The following is a 14,285-nucleotide window of genomic DNA, read 5'->3' as shown; positions in this document are numbered from 1 at the left end:
TTTTTTTTATTGCTTGCCTACCCTCTACAAAACAGAGCTCTAAGTGTAGTTCAATTGCGTCTGCAATTACTCCTCGTTACATACTACTTATTTTTTTTTTTTTTTTTTTGGTAAAGGGGAAACAATAACCGTAAATTTATCGTTAAAATAACAAAAAGAAGAAGAAAAGTTATAATCATAATAATCAAATAATTTTCACATATCCACACTCCACACCAACAACAATAAACTAAGAGGCAAACGAATGAACAAACAAACAAACTACAAACAACAAAAGAACAACAGCCATTGAAATGTTCAATCGTCATTCATGTTTTCTTTAATATCGTAATTTTTTTTTTGTTTCCTCCATCTTTCTACAGCCTAACAAATTATCTACAAATAAGTGTGTACATAAACTTTTTTATTATTTTTTTGTCGTGTTTTTTTTTTCTGTGTTATATGGGTTTCTATTATGGCATGCCATACAAAATTTTGAAGAGGGAGTAGTTACTCATGAGGAATGTTGGAATCGATTCGCTGAGGCTGCCTGCGTGGGTTTTGAGATCAACCGAAATGGACCACCTGCGTTGGCAATACACGCGCCATGGTAGTTCTGTATGGTCTTTTTCTTCATTTTATTTATTTTTTGCTTTTGATATAAGAAACGCAAACAATCAGCATTCGAAATATAAAACAATGCCCAATTTGATACAAAAGAAGAAACTGTTTACACGCGTTTAGCCTTATTAAACTCATATCAGACATCTGTTTGAACCAGCTGGTAGCCGAAAAGCAAAAGGTGTTGATTGTATTTTCTTTGTTCATTTTTTATGTATTTTATTTATTTATTTAATAATTTTTTTTTTTTTGATTACTTTTGCATGAAAGCTAAGATCATCTGTAAATAATCAAACTCCAACCAATTTTCTGGGATAACTTAATTTCAACGCCATTTTTATGTATACACCACCATAGGATAGACCGTATATTCATTTAGTCATTCCGTGTGCAACGAATCGAAATATCCATTTTCTATCCTGGCAAACTTCTCACATATCAATGAGGGTAGTCCGATTCAAGTTTTAAGCTCAATGATAAGAGGCCTCCTTTTTATAGCCGAGCCCGAACGACATATCGCAGTGCGACACCTCTTTGGAGATAATTTTAACATGTCATAGTACCTCACAAATGTTGCCAGCATTAGGAGGGGAAAACCACCGCTGAAAATTTTTTCTGATGTTCTCGCCAGGATTCGAACCCAGGCGTTCAGCGTCATAGGCGGACATGCTAACCTCTGCGCTACATTGCCATCCTTTCATTTGAGTTCCATATAACAATGATCGGCTAACAAGCCCATTTGATGGTATTTGGGGGTGGGCGACCTCCCATTACTTGGACCTAATGTTTTATGCCATATTTGTAATCCACTTTCCTTTTGAGTCCCATATTGACATGAACTTCAAGGAGTTTTGGGGTTGCGGGGGGCCCGCTGGCTACTTGAACCCAAATTTTAATACCATATTCATGTTCTGGTCTCCGTTACCCTTCATTTGATACCCTTACAATGGCACATCGGAAAACTTTAGGATATGGGTGGCATTTTTGCGTTAAAGGGAACGGGTCCGCCTCCACCAGATATTTAAAAATTATATAGCCTATGTTTGCATCCACACAAACATACACAATCTATGAAAATTTTAAGAAAATCGGTTCAGCCAATGGCGTTTTCCAGGAGTGACATGACCCCCTATACTTCGATCTGATATTGTATGCCAGATTCGAAATCTACTCCCGAATACCTTTCATTTGATCCCCATATTGAAAAGAACATCCAATATGTCTGTTTGGTGGAGTTTTGGGGTTGGGGCGGCCCGATGGGTACTTAGACTCAAATTTACCATACCATATTCGTATTCTACCCTCCAATAGCTCTCATTTGATACCTATATTGTCCCAATGTGATTTTTTTAATTTGGGTTGGGTTTTTGGCATAAGGGGGAGGTTCCGTCCCCCTTCCGATACCGAAAAATTATATAACCAATGTTTCCTTCCAGACCCACCTACACAATATGCGAAAATTTCGAGAAAATCGGTTCTGCCATTTTTCAATCTATACTGAACAAACCAACCGATTCCCATATATCCGTGATTGGCTAATGTGCCCATTTTGGGCGTTTTTTTTGGGGGGGGGGGGGGGTGGGGTCCCACTTTTCATTTTGGGTGGTGCTTTGGGGGTAACGGTGGAGGGTCCGTTATCAGTAAATTATAAGGCCTATTCCTACTTCCTGACCATTTTCGTAAACTACTCCCGAATACCTCTCATTTGAGTTCCATATTATCATGATCGTCAAATCGGCTGGGGCGCCGCCCCCCCCCCCCCCCCCCCCCCCCCGCAGTTACTTGAACACAACTTTTATTATGAAATTCGTACTCTACTCTTGAATACCTTTCATTTGAATCCCATATTGTCCCGATCGGTCCACTTTTATTTTTGAGTAGTACTTTTGTGGTAAGGGGGAGGGTCCGCCCCCCCTTCAGACTAACCTATACAATCTGTGCAAATTTCAAAGTAATCGGTTCAGCTGTTTTCGACAAACCGACAAACAAACAAACAAACACAAATTGAATTTTTTATATGCATTTTTTTTAATTGAAGATGCATGGTCGTCGTACAGCTCTAGGACGATTTAACGATGTCCGTGCGTCTTTTTGCCTATGTGTCCATCTGGCCGTTAATCAATTGTAATCAAAACTTGAGATATTGAGTTGACATTTAGCACAGATTCGTATTTTGTTCATACTCAGCTCAAGTTCTTGAACGAGCCAAATCAGACTATATGTGGATATAGCTGCCATATAGACCGATCAGCCGGTTTAGGGACTTAACCCCATAACAGCCGCATTTCTTGTCTGATTTCGCTGAAATTTGAAACAAAGAATAACATTTGGCCTCCCAATATCCAATCCGAATATGGTCTATATCGGGCCATATTAAAAAATAGCTGCCATGTCAACCGATCAATCGATGTAGGGTCTTAAGCCCTTAACAGGCGCATTTATTGCCCGAATTCGCTGAAGCTCGGAATAATATTTTGCACTAGGCTTGTCGATATACGAACCAAATATTGTATGATCAATATGGGATAATATTTTATGATTTAGTCATATCAACCATATAGACTGATGTACCGGTTTGGGGTCTTGAGCCCATTGAAGGCACGATTTTGCCAAAAGTTGCTATAGGTTAGGTTCGGTTGAATGGGTTTTCCACCAAAGTTTAGTTCAGTTTGGCCCGCTGAGGTACCCTGGAGAGGTTACCTCGGAATAGAGGTTAAACACGAATAAAATAAAGAGAAATAAATAGTAGTGGAGAACCCGAGCGGGGGGTGAAGAAACGCCCGTCCCCACTCAAGCATGGGTCTACCTACGCCGGAGCTTGTGGCACCCACCATCGGAACCATACTGTTCCCTCAATAAACCTCAGGAGACATGCCAGGTTCACCCAGATCACAGAAGAAACGGCTCCCCAGAAAGGAGTGCCTAAGTCTCTGCAGACCCGGACAAGAACACAGCATGTACTCAACTGTCTCCTCCTCATTCTCATCGAGGCAACTCCTACAGAAGTCTTTGTGCGGTATCCCTATGCGGCCTATGGCACAGTGTCCGGTTATGACCCCTGTCAAGGTACAAATCGACCTCTTATCGAACGCCAGCAACTCCCTCGTCCTTCTTCTTCATTCTAACGTAGCAACTCCTACAGTAGTCTTTGTGCGGTATTCCCATGCGGCCTATGGCACAGTGTCCGGTTATGACCCCTGTCAAGGTACAAATCAAGCTCTTATCGAACGCCAGCAACTCCCTCGTCCTTCTTCTTCATTCTCATCGAGGTAACTCCTACAGTAGTCTTTGTGCGGTATTCCCATTCGCCCTATGGCACAGTGTCCGGTTATGACCCCTGTCAAGGTACAAATCGATCTCTTATCGAACGCCAGCAACTCCCTCGTCCTTCTCTTGTCGATGACTGGCCATAGCGCCTTTGAAGTGCGGCAATCATCCACCGAGTCCCACCTCGCCACCGACGTCCCTGGCCCTGGCCATCCCCTCTACTGTGTTCAGTAGCTCGACAAATGGCACATAGGCAAGACCGATGATTGGTTCGCCCAGCGCAGGCGAACTTCTCCTGGCGCACTCGTCAGCCCTCTTATTCTCTGGAATCTCCTCATGTTCAGGAACCCATGTCAGCGTCACTTCATGGGCCCGGACCCTATCCAGGGATTCCAAACAATCCGCCAAGCATCTCGATCTCACCATCCTCGACTGTAAGGCCTTGAGCGCCGGCATACTGTTCACATAAATTTTGAGTTTCGTGGGCGGAAAGTCCCTTAGCTGAATTTCTCTTGCGGCCACTGCAATGGCACAAACCTCTGCCTGAAAGACAGTACACTCGTCCGGCAGTCTCAGAGACATACTGATATTGTCCCTCAATCCAGTCCCTGACTCCGTTCTGGAGCCTTCTGTGTAGGTCGAGGTGTCGCTCCTTTCGTTCCTCTCAGGAAATCGAATCGCAAATGCCCTCACCCTCCAGTCGGCACTGGTGCCCGGTAGTCGGAGATACTCCTCAGTCTACCCTCCGTATCAATAACACCCAGCATCGAACTGTGGCCGCAACCATCCTCCTACAGCATGCTGAACTCCCTCAGCCTAAGCGCGACATTGGTAGCGCAGTTCCAAATATAGGCCCCAATGGGCTGCATATTCAGCATCACCTCCAGGCCTGCCTGCGGTGCGGATCTCAGTGCCCCCGTGATCCCGACGCAGGCCAGTCTCTGGACCTTTTCGAAATCCCTCCTACGCGTTTTCTTCCCTGACATCTGACACGATTTAGCCATGACCGTTAATCTGTCCGTCTGTCTGTTGAAATCGCGGTGCACTCTTTAAGAATGGAGATGTTGAGCTGAAATTTTGCACAGGCGCCAGGAGTCTGTGGCTATATAGACCGATCCCCCGATTTAGGGTCTAAGGCTCATAAAAGCGACATTTATTATCTGATTTTACTGAAATTTGGGACAGTGAGTTGTGTTAGGACCCACGACATCCTTCTTCAATTTGGCCCAGATCAGTCCAGATTTGGAGATAGCTGCCATATAGACCGATCTCTCGGTTTAAGGTCTTGGGCCCATAAAAGGTGCATTTTTTGTCCGAATGTGATGAAATTTGGGACAGTGAAATGTGTTAGGCCCTTCGTCATCTTTTTTCAATTTGGTTAAGATCGGTCCAGATTTGGATATAGCTGCCATATAGACCGATCTCTCGATTTAAGGTTTTGGGCCCATAAAAGGCGCGTTTATTGTACGATGTCGCCAAAATTTGGGACAGTGAGTTGTGTTAGGACCTTCGTCATCTTTCTTCAATTTGGCTCAGATTGGTCCAGATTTGGATATAGCTGCCATATAGACGGATCTCTCGATTTAAGGTGTTGCACCCATAAAAAGCGCATTTATTGTCCGATGTCGCCAACATTTGGTACAGTGAGTTGTGTTAGGCCCTTCGACATCCTTCTTCAATTTGGCCCAGATCGCTCCAGATTTGGATATAGCTGCCATATAGACCGATCTCTCTATTTAAGGTCTTGGGCTCATAAAAGGCGCATTTATTGTCCGATTTCGCTGAAATTTGGGACACAGAGTTGTATAAGGCTCTTCGATATATTCCTGTTATTTGGCCTAGATCGGTCTAGATTTGGATATTGCTGCCATATAGACCGATCTCTCGATTTAAGATTTTGGCTCCATAAAAGGAGCATTTATAGTCCGATTTCGCTGAAATTTGTCACAGTGACAATGTTAAGCTTTTCCACATCCGTGTCGTATATGGTTTCGAACGGTCTATATTCTGATATAGCACCATAAAGTCCAATATTTTGTTCTACAAAATTGAGCAATGACTTGTGCTCAGTAGACTTCTCAATGTCCGTGCCGAATTTGGTCCATATCGGACCATATTTCGATATAGTTGCTAAGGGGGCATAAATTCTGCATTTTTTACCGGATTATGACGAGAATTGGTTTACATATGTACCCAAGGTGCTGGTTATCCAACGTTTTTGTACTTATTCGATTTCGAATTGGTTTAACCGTCATAACCACTGCTGCTAAAAAAGGCTCCAATGCCATACATCGACAAAGTTATTATAAAAAATTATTTTTTATTTGCCTCATAGTAAGTGATGTGAAAAGAGTTTATTTCCCCTCTTAAGTTATTTTTTTACCCTGCATTTCAACTCTCCCCCGACATATAAACTGATTGCATAGACTATACCACCCGTGGGGTAAAATATTCTCCTGTTGATTTTTCAATTATTCTTCAAGTGTAGTAATTAAGCCCATTGCCATTGCGCGACGACGTCGTCACAAATGTACAAATGAAGACTAATAATAAAATCAGCACTCAAGCGCAATCATTACATGGAGCCCCCATGCCTGGTACAAACAACTCAATAATAATTGATTTTCATAGGCAAATTAATGAGCTCTAAGGGATTGTTACAATCAATTGCACAGCAGGATAGATATTTGTCGACAATAATCAACAGCTACAACAGAAGGCTAAAAAGTCTCAGAACGTTTAAAAAACATAAAAAAAAAACTTTTAAATTTTAACGAGAAAATAAACAAAAATAAATATTTATTTTATTTAATTATTACAATTTAAATGATAAAAACTAAGCCTTTTCTTAAAACCAAATATTTATTTACAACAATTTTTTTTATTTTCCTTTTATTTCTTTCAGGTGAAACCCAATCATGTTCAAATGAAAATGAAGAAATCCATGTTAATGTACGAAATTCCAAATGTTTTAAATGTTCCTGTCAGGTAAGTTCATCTCAAAATATGTTCAAATATTAAAAAAACTAGAATCCAAGAAAAACCTTGGCAAAATCAATAATCTGTTTTGAAATTGCCCCCATACGAAAAGCCTCGACCTCGTAGAAAATAAAAAAAAAAACACTTAACATAGTATGCGCCAATAGACGGAAATGCTCTATGTACACATACACACACACACATACATGCTGAGCAGCACAACCCATGTGCCCATAAAACTTATTTCTGGCCAAATGCATCCTTTTCTCGGTGTGTATTTCTATGCCAATTTTTAAGCGCTTATTTCTTTTTAATTCAAGACAGAATAAAAGAGAAAGAAAACGAAACAACGACATAAGAAAGCTAAAAGTCCTATAATGGAAGTTTGAACGAGAATTTATTATCGAATAAAATATGTGATTCATTCTAAAAAGATGTACAGGGTGGCTGATGAAAGCCGCTACCAAAAAAAAATGTAATAACTTTTTTTCTATTTAATAATAATAATTTAATAATTAATTTAATTAATTAATTAATTAATTTAATTAATAATAATTTAATAATTAATTTAATAATTTAATTTAACATGAATAAAAGAAAAATGTATTCCATACACCGAAAAAAAAATGTAGCAATATTCATCATTGTAGCAATATTCATCAGCCACCCTGTATATATAGTCAGCTATAATTGTATAGGGTGACCCATGTGGCGATTGTGCAATTAGCCTTTCCCTTAGGACAGGGTACTATATTTATTCTTTCGCTTAGGAATGGGTACTATAACTGCCCTTTGCCCTAGGAAAGGAGACTTAAAATACCCTTTCCCTTAGGAAAGGGTACTGAAACTACCCTTTCCCTAAGGAAAAGGTAATAAAACTACCCTTTCCCTACTAAAACTACCCTATTCGTTAGGAAAGGGTACTAAAACTACCTTTCCCTTAGGAACGGGTGCTGAACTACCCTTTCCCTTAGGAAAGGGTACTAAAAGTAACCTTTCCCTTAGGAACGGGTGCTAAAGCTGCCCTTTCCCTTAGGAAAGGGTACTAAAACTACACTTTCCCTTAAGAAAGGGTACTAAAACTACCGTTTCCCTTAGTAAAGGGTACTAAAACTACCCTTTCCCTTAGGAAAGCGTACTAAAAATACCTTTCCCTTAGGGACGGGTGCTAAAACTACCCTTTCCCTTAGGAAAGGGTACTAAAACTACACTTTCCCTTAAGAAAGGGTAATAAAACTACCGTTTCCCTTAGTAAAGGGTACTAAAACTATCCTTTCCCTTAGAAAAGGGTACTAAAAATGACTTTCCCTTAGGAACGGGTTCTAAAGCTGCCTTTTCCCTTAGGAAAGGGTACTAAAACTACACTTTCCCTTAAGAAAGGGTACTAAAACTACCGTTTCCCTTAGTAAAGGGTACTAAAACTAACATTTACCTTAGGAAAGAGTACTTAAACTACCCTTTCCCTTAGGAACAGGTACTAAAACTACCCCTTCCGCTAGGAAAGGGTACTAAAAGTAACCTTTCCCTTAGGAACGGGTGCTAAAACTGCCCTTTCCCTTAGGAAAGGGTACTAAAACTACACTTTCCCTTAGGAAAGGGTACTACAACTACCGTTTCCCTTAGTAAAGGGTACTAAAACTATCCTTTTCCTTAGGAAAGGGTACTAAAAATGTCTTTCCCTTAGGAACGGGTTCTAAAACTGCCCTTTCCCTTAGGAAAGGGTACTAAAACTACACTTTCCCTTAAGAAAGGGTACTAAAACTACACTTTCCCTTAAGAAAGGGTACTAAAACTACCGTTTCCCTTAGTAAAGGGTACTAAAGCTATCCTTTCCCTTAGGAAAGGGTGCTAAAAATACCTTTCCCTTAGGAACGGGTGCTAAAACTACCCTCTCCCTTAGGAAAGGGTACTTAAAGTAACCTTTCCCTTAGGAAAAGGTACTAAAACTACCCTTTTCATTAGGAAAGGGTTCTAAATCTACCCTTTCCCGTAGGAATAGATACTAAAACTACCCTTTTCCGTAGGAAAAGGTACTAAAACTACCCTTTCCCGTAGGAAAGGGTATTAAACTACCCTTTCCCTTTGGAAAGGGTATTAAAACTTCCATTGTACTTAACCTACCCTTCCCTTAGGAAATAGTACTAAAACACACTCTTACTTAGGAATGGGTACTAAAACTACCCTTTCCCTCGGGAAAGGGTACAAAAACTACCCTGTTCCTTGGGAAAGGGTACTGAAACAACCCTGTTCCTTAGCAAAGTGTACTAAAACTAACCCTTCTCTTAGAAAAGGGTCCTTAAACTACCCTTTCCCTTAGGAAAGGGTACTAAAACTAACTCTTCCCTTAGGAAAGGGTACTTAAACTACCCTGTTCCTTTGAACAGGTTACTAAAACTAACCCTTCCCTAAGGTAAGGGTATTTAAACAACCCTTTCCCCTGGAAAAGGGTACTTAAACTACACCTCCTCTTTGGAAAGGATACTAAAACTACCCTGTTTCTTAGAAAAGAGTACTAAAACTAACCCTTCCCTTAGGAAATGGTACTAAAAATACCCTTTCCCGTAAGAAAACTACACTTTCCCGTAGGAAAGGGTTCTAAAACTACCCCTTTCCCGTGGGAAAGTGTATTAGAGCTAGCCTTTCCTTTAGGAAAGGGTATTAAAACTACCATATCGGTAAATAAAGGGTACTAAACCTACCCTTCCCTTGGTAAATTGTACTAAAACACCCTTTCTCTTAGAAAAGGGTACTAAAATAAACCTTTCCCTAGGAAATGGATACTAGGACAAGCCTTCCCTTAGAAAGGTACCACAACTAGCCTTCCGTTAAGAAACGGTACTAAAACTACCCTTTCCCTAAGGAAGGGGTACTAAAACTACCCTATCCCTTAGGAAAGGGTACTAAAACTACCCATTCCCTTAGAATAGGGTGCTAAAATAACCTTTTCCCTTAGGAAAGGGTATTAAATTTTCCATTTCGCTTAGGAAAGGGTACTAAACCTACCCTTCACTTGGGAAATAGTACTAAAACTATAGAACTCCTCTCTAAGGGAAAGTGTACTAAAACTAACCCTTCCCTTATGAAAGGGGCCTAAAACTACCCTTTTCCTAAGGAAATGGTACTAAATCTACCCTTTCCCTTAGGAAAAGGTACTAGAACTACCCTTTGCCTTCGGAGAGGGTACTAAAACTACACCTACTCTTAGGAAAGGGTACTAAAACTACCCTTTCCGTTAGGAAAGTGTATTAATACTTCCATTTGGCTTAGGAAAGGGAAATAACACTAAAACTTTAGAACTCCTTCCTTAGGGAAAGGGTACTAAAACTTTTCCCTAGGAAAGGGTACCAAAACTACCCTTTACCTTAATAAAGGGAACTTAAACATCCTTTCCCGTAGGAAAGGGTATTTAAACTAACACTTCGCTTAGGAAGTGGTACTAAACCTACCCTTATCTTGGTAAATAGGAAAGTGTACTAAAATAAACCTTTCCATAGGAATTAGATACTAAGACATGCCTTCCCTTAGAAAGAGGTACTAAACTAGCCTTCCCGTAGCAAACGGTACTAAAACTAACCTTTCCCTAAGGAAGGGGTACTAAGATTTCCGTTTCCCTTAAGAGAGGGTACTAAAACTACCCTTTACCTTCAGAAAGGGTGCTAAAGCTACCCTCTCCCTTAGGAAAGGGTCGTTTTAGTTCCCTTTCCCTCAGAAAAGGATACCAAAACTACCCTTTCTCTTAGGAAAGGATACTAGAACTACTCTTTCTCTTAGAAGAAGGTTCTAAAACTACCCTTTCCCTTAGGAGAGGGTGATAAAACTACCCTTTCCCTTAGTAAAACTAGCCCTTCACTTAGGAAAGGCTACTAAAGTTACTCTTTCCCTTAGTAGAAGGTGCTAAAACTACCCCTTCCCTTAGGACAGTGCTTAAGCTTCACTTTCCTTTAGGAGAGGGTACTAAAACTACCTTTTCCCGTTGGGAAAAAAAATACCCTTTCCGTTATTAAAGGGTACTAAAACTATTCTTTCTCTTAAGAAAGTGTACCAAAACTTCTCCTTCCCATAGGAAATTGTACTAAAACTACCCCTCCCTTTAGAAAAGAGTACTAAAACTACCCTTTTCCTTAATACAAGGTTCCCTTAGGAAAGGGTACTAAACTACCCATAGGAAATGGTACAAAAACTACCTTTTCCTTAGTAAGTGTATTAAAACTATCCTTTCCTTAGTAAAGTGTACTAAATCTACCCTTTTCCTTAGGAAAGTGTACTAAATCTACCCTTTTCCTTAGGAAAAGAGTACGTAAACTACCTTTTTTTAGCAACTACCCTTTCCTTTTGCAGAGGGTTCTCAAACTGCCGTTTCCTTTAGGAAAGGGTACTAAAACTATTCTCTATTCCACCGTAGCACAGAGCTAAGCATGTTCGCCTATGACACTGAACGTCTGGTTTCGAATGCTGGCGAGACCATCAGAAAAAATTTTCAGCGGTGTCTTTCCCCTCCTAATGCTGGCAACATATGTGAGGTACTATGGCATGTAAAAACTAATCTCCAAAGAGGTGTCGCACTGCGGCTCACCGTTCGAACTCGGCTATAAAAAGAAGGCCCCTTATCATTGAGCTTAAACTTGAATCGGACTGCTCTCATTGATAAGTGCAGCTGTTCCTTAGTGGAATGTTCATGGGGAAAATTTGCATTTTTATTAAAACTATTCTTTCCCTTAGGAAAGTGTACTAAATGACTGTTTCACTTGGGAGAGGGTACTAAATCTACCCCTGCCTTTAGGAGAGTGTACTTAAATTAGTTCTTTGCTTTATAAAAGTGTACTAAAACTACCTTTTTTATAACCCACTTTAAAGGGATAGCAATTGGGGTCAAAATGAACCATATTTAGAACCTTCCTATTTAAGCCTGTTTTGGACTTCTGTAGTCCCTCCATTGCACTCACGTTCTGTGAGGCTTATCGTGTATTGATTGGGATGACTTTAAATATCATTTGCTACAAGTATACAGTTGATGCATGATTGAGTTAATAGTTCGACCGAATTTCAAAAATCCTTTTGAATTGTTAGTGCATTTCCTACAGTTGTCATGCAAGTTGTTATGACATCTTGTTTCTGTTTTTTTTTTTTTTTTTGGTTCGTTGCTTTCCTTCCATGCGCTGCTATGGCGCGATTATATTTTCTTGCACATTTCTTTTTCTTTTTTGGCAAACATGGCACCATTATGGTGTTTATGACTACAACACTGCTTGACCTGGCCTAATGCCATTCATCGAGGAGCCATACGCTGCCCAATGAAATGGTCATTTTTGGGCGGAAATTTCTATAAAGGAATACAAAATGAGAGGGAAAAATTGGAACATCAAGTTGAAGATAAATTGCAATTAATTTCAAATCGAGGACATTTCAGTTTAAATATTTGGCTAGAGATTTGCTTTTGGTTGAAATATTATAAGTAATGTTTTAATTAAAAAGTTTATAGATAAGTCTTCATTTGAATAGTTTAAATATTTTTTTAATTAAAACTTTTGTCTCTGTGAGAACTTTAGTTTTTTTTTAAATTTTTTTTCGTTCTTTCTTTCTTTGTAGAGTTTTTGAGCAATCTACTTATATTTTCCAATTATTGTCTGTTCTTAGCTTTTCTTCGTTGTTCATAGTGCATGCATATTTGTAGTTGCGTTGTTTTGGGTGTCATGATAGCTGACATCTTTGCTTTATGGATTAATGTTGCCAATTTAATCCTTTATGAGCATGTTGAAAATATGTATGTTTTAAGTACAGAGGGTTTTTTAGTTTGAAGTACTCTAGAGCGTATGAGCATTGACGACAAATGCATCGACATGTTACTCATACGCACTATGAGTCAATTAAAGCTCAAAACTCTTAAACATAGAGGGACAACAACACACAATCACACACATACATTCTTATGCTCGTGGGCATATGAAACACGAACAGTACACACGTACAGTGTAAGCAGATTGGTGTGGCTTCGTTCAGTTGATGCATTGTTGTTGTTTTACATGGCCTCTTCACTTGGTTGATTGTTCGCATTGTACTGTCCCTCATATAAACAGAGTTTGGTATTTGCAACTGTGTTAGTGTGTCAATCACTGCTCTAGAATATTATGAATGAAGCGTTCGGGCTTTTCGACATGTTAAACTTTTATAAAGCATGTCTTAATTAGAATTTTTCTTCTTACCCTCTTGTTTCTCATACTAAGGGGTGATAAATAAAAATTTAAATTGTCCCCAACGGGTTAATGCAAAGTATATCGCTGGTCATCATTTTGGCAGCCAAACATACGTAATGGTCAGTGCAGTTTACAGCATTGGCCAAAGTTATTGACCTGTTTTAAGTAGTTCAGTTCAGTTCGGTTCGGCTCAATTTTGCTTGAGTTCACTTCAACTTTGCCTAGAAAAAAGGCAAAAGGGCAAAAACAGAAAGTCGTAAAAATAAGGCAAATAATAAAGTGGAGTTTTTTTTTGTTTTTATTGTTGCTGCCGCAAATGAAATGTTGCCAGCAAAGATAGATGATAATCGTATGATCAAAATAATAATTTATTTTAATACAAAACTTTGCACCACTTATCATCTTCATAATGTATAAGCTACTCACTTCTAAGCGGTCCAATTCCTTTTATTTCTTTCTTTTCATCTTCTTGGTCTGTCCCCAATTGGGAAAACTCCAAGAATTTTCATGTTGTAGGACACAAACAGAGGAGGGGGTAGTTATGCATGTTGTTTTCATAATGAATGTGAAAAGTTAGTTTTTGGAATGCACAATAATCATGGTGGAATTGAAAAAATATCGTCAATTGTCACCAAAAACTATTCCAAAATCAATGGGAGGGCGATATGGAAAGGAAATTTAAACTGCGGATTGGGATAAACTTGTGAGTGAGTGAGTATGTGTCCTACTGTTAAGTCAGCTTATACTTAGTGATAGATTTGAAAGAAGATGCATGGGAGATTCTAAGGAGCCGTTTTAGAAAGGATAGGTTGAAGAGATGGAATCCTAGAAGAAGAAGAAAGAAGGAAGGAATGAGCTCTAGAAGGAAATAAAGGATTAATGTATGGAAGGAAGAGAGGTTTAGGCAACGACCTGAGGTCGAGGAGCCTTAAAAAATACTTTTATAAGGAAAGACGGGATTCTTTAAGCAAAGGAGTGATACACCGGTGGATGGAGAGAAAAATGCAAGAAATCGTACAGAGGTTAATACGGCATGTTTAACGAAATAAAGAAACTCTGATGTATAGATGGACTCAAAGAGAGCTAAGATAAAATAGTAAAGCTAAGACAACCATTCGGTAAGTCGTTGAACAGGAAGGGTGAAAATAAATCCAGGCGAAGGGACCGAGAAGGACAGCTTAAAAGCAAGATAGAAGGCAAAGAAATGGAATGAAAGACATAAAAGAGTGACCCGAGGGAACGACGAAA

General features: G+C 39.5%; 1 protein-coding gene across 3 annotated transcripts in view; it reads left to right on the top strand.

Annotated features, from left to right (window-relative positions):
• LOC106082328 (BMP-binding endothelial regulator protein) overlaps positions 1 to 14,285 on the top strand; it is a 193,413-nt gene that overhangs the window by 105,483 nt on the left and 73,645 nt on the right. For all 3 annotated transcript variants that reach the window (XM_059370531.1, XM_059370529.1, XM_059370530.1), the window contains one exon: positions 6,773 to 6,855. In XM_059370531.1, the coding sequence (XP_059226514.1) occupies positions 6,773 to 6,855 (83 nt within the window). The remainder of the gene's footprint in view (positions 1 to 6,772; positions 6,856 to 14,285) is intronic.

The sequence above is a fragment of the Stomoxys calcitrans genome, chromosome 5 (genome assembly GCF_963082655.1).
Source record: "Stomoxys calcitrans chromosome 5, idStoCalc2.1, whole genome shotgun sequence".
Classification (NCBI taxonomy): Eukaryota; Metazoa; Arthropoda; class Insecta; order Diptera; family Muscidae; genus Stomoxys; species Stomoxys calcitrans.
The sequence above is the reverse complement of the archived record's forward strand: the minus strand, read 5'-3'. Positions and strand labels throughout refer to the sequence as shown.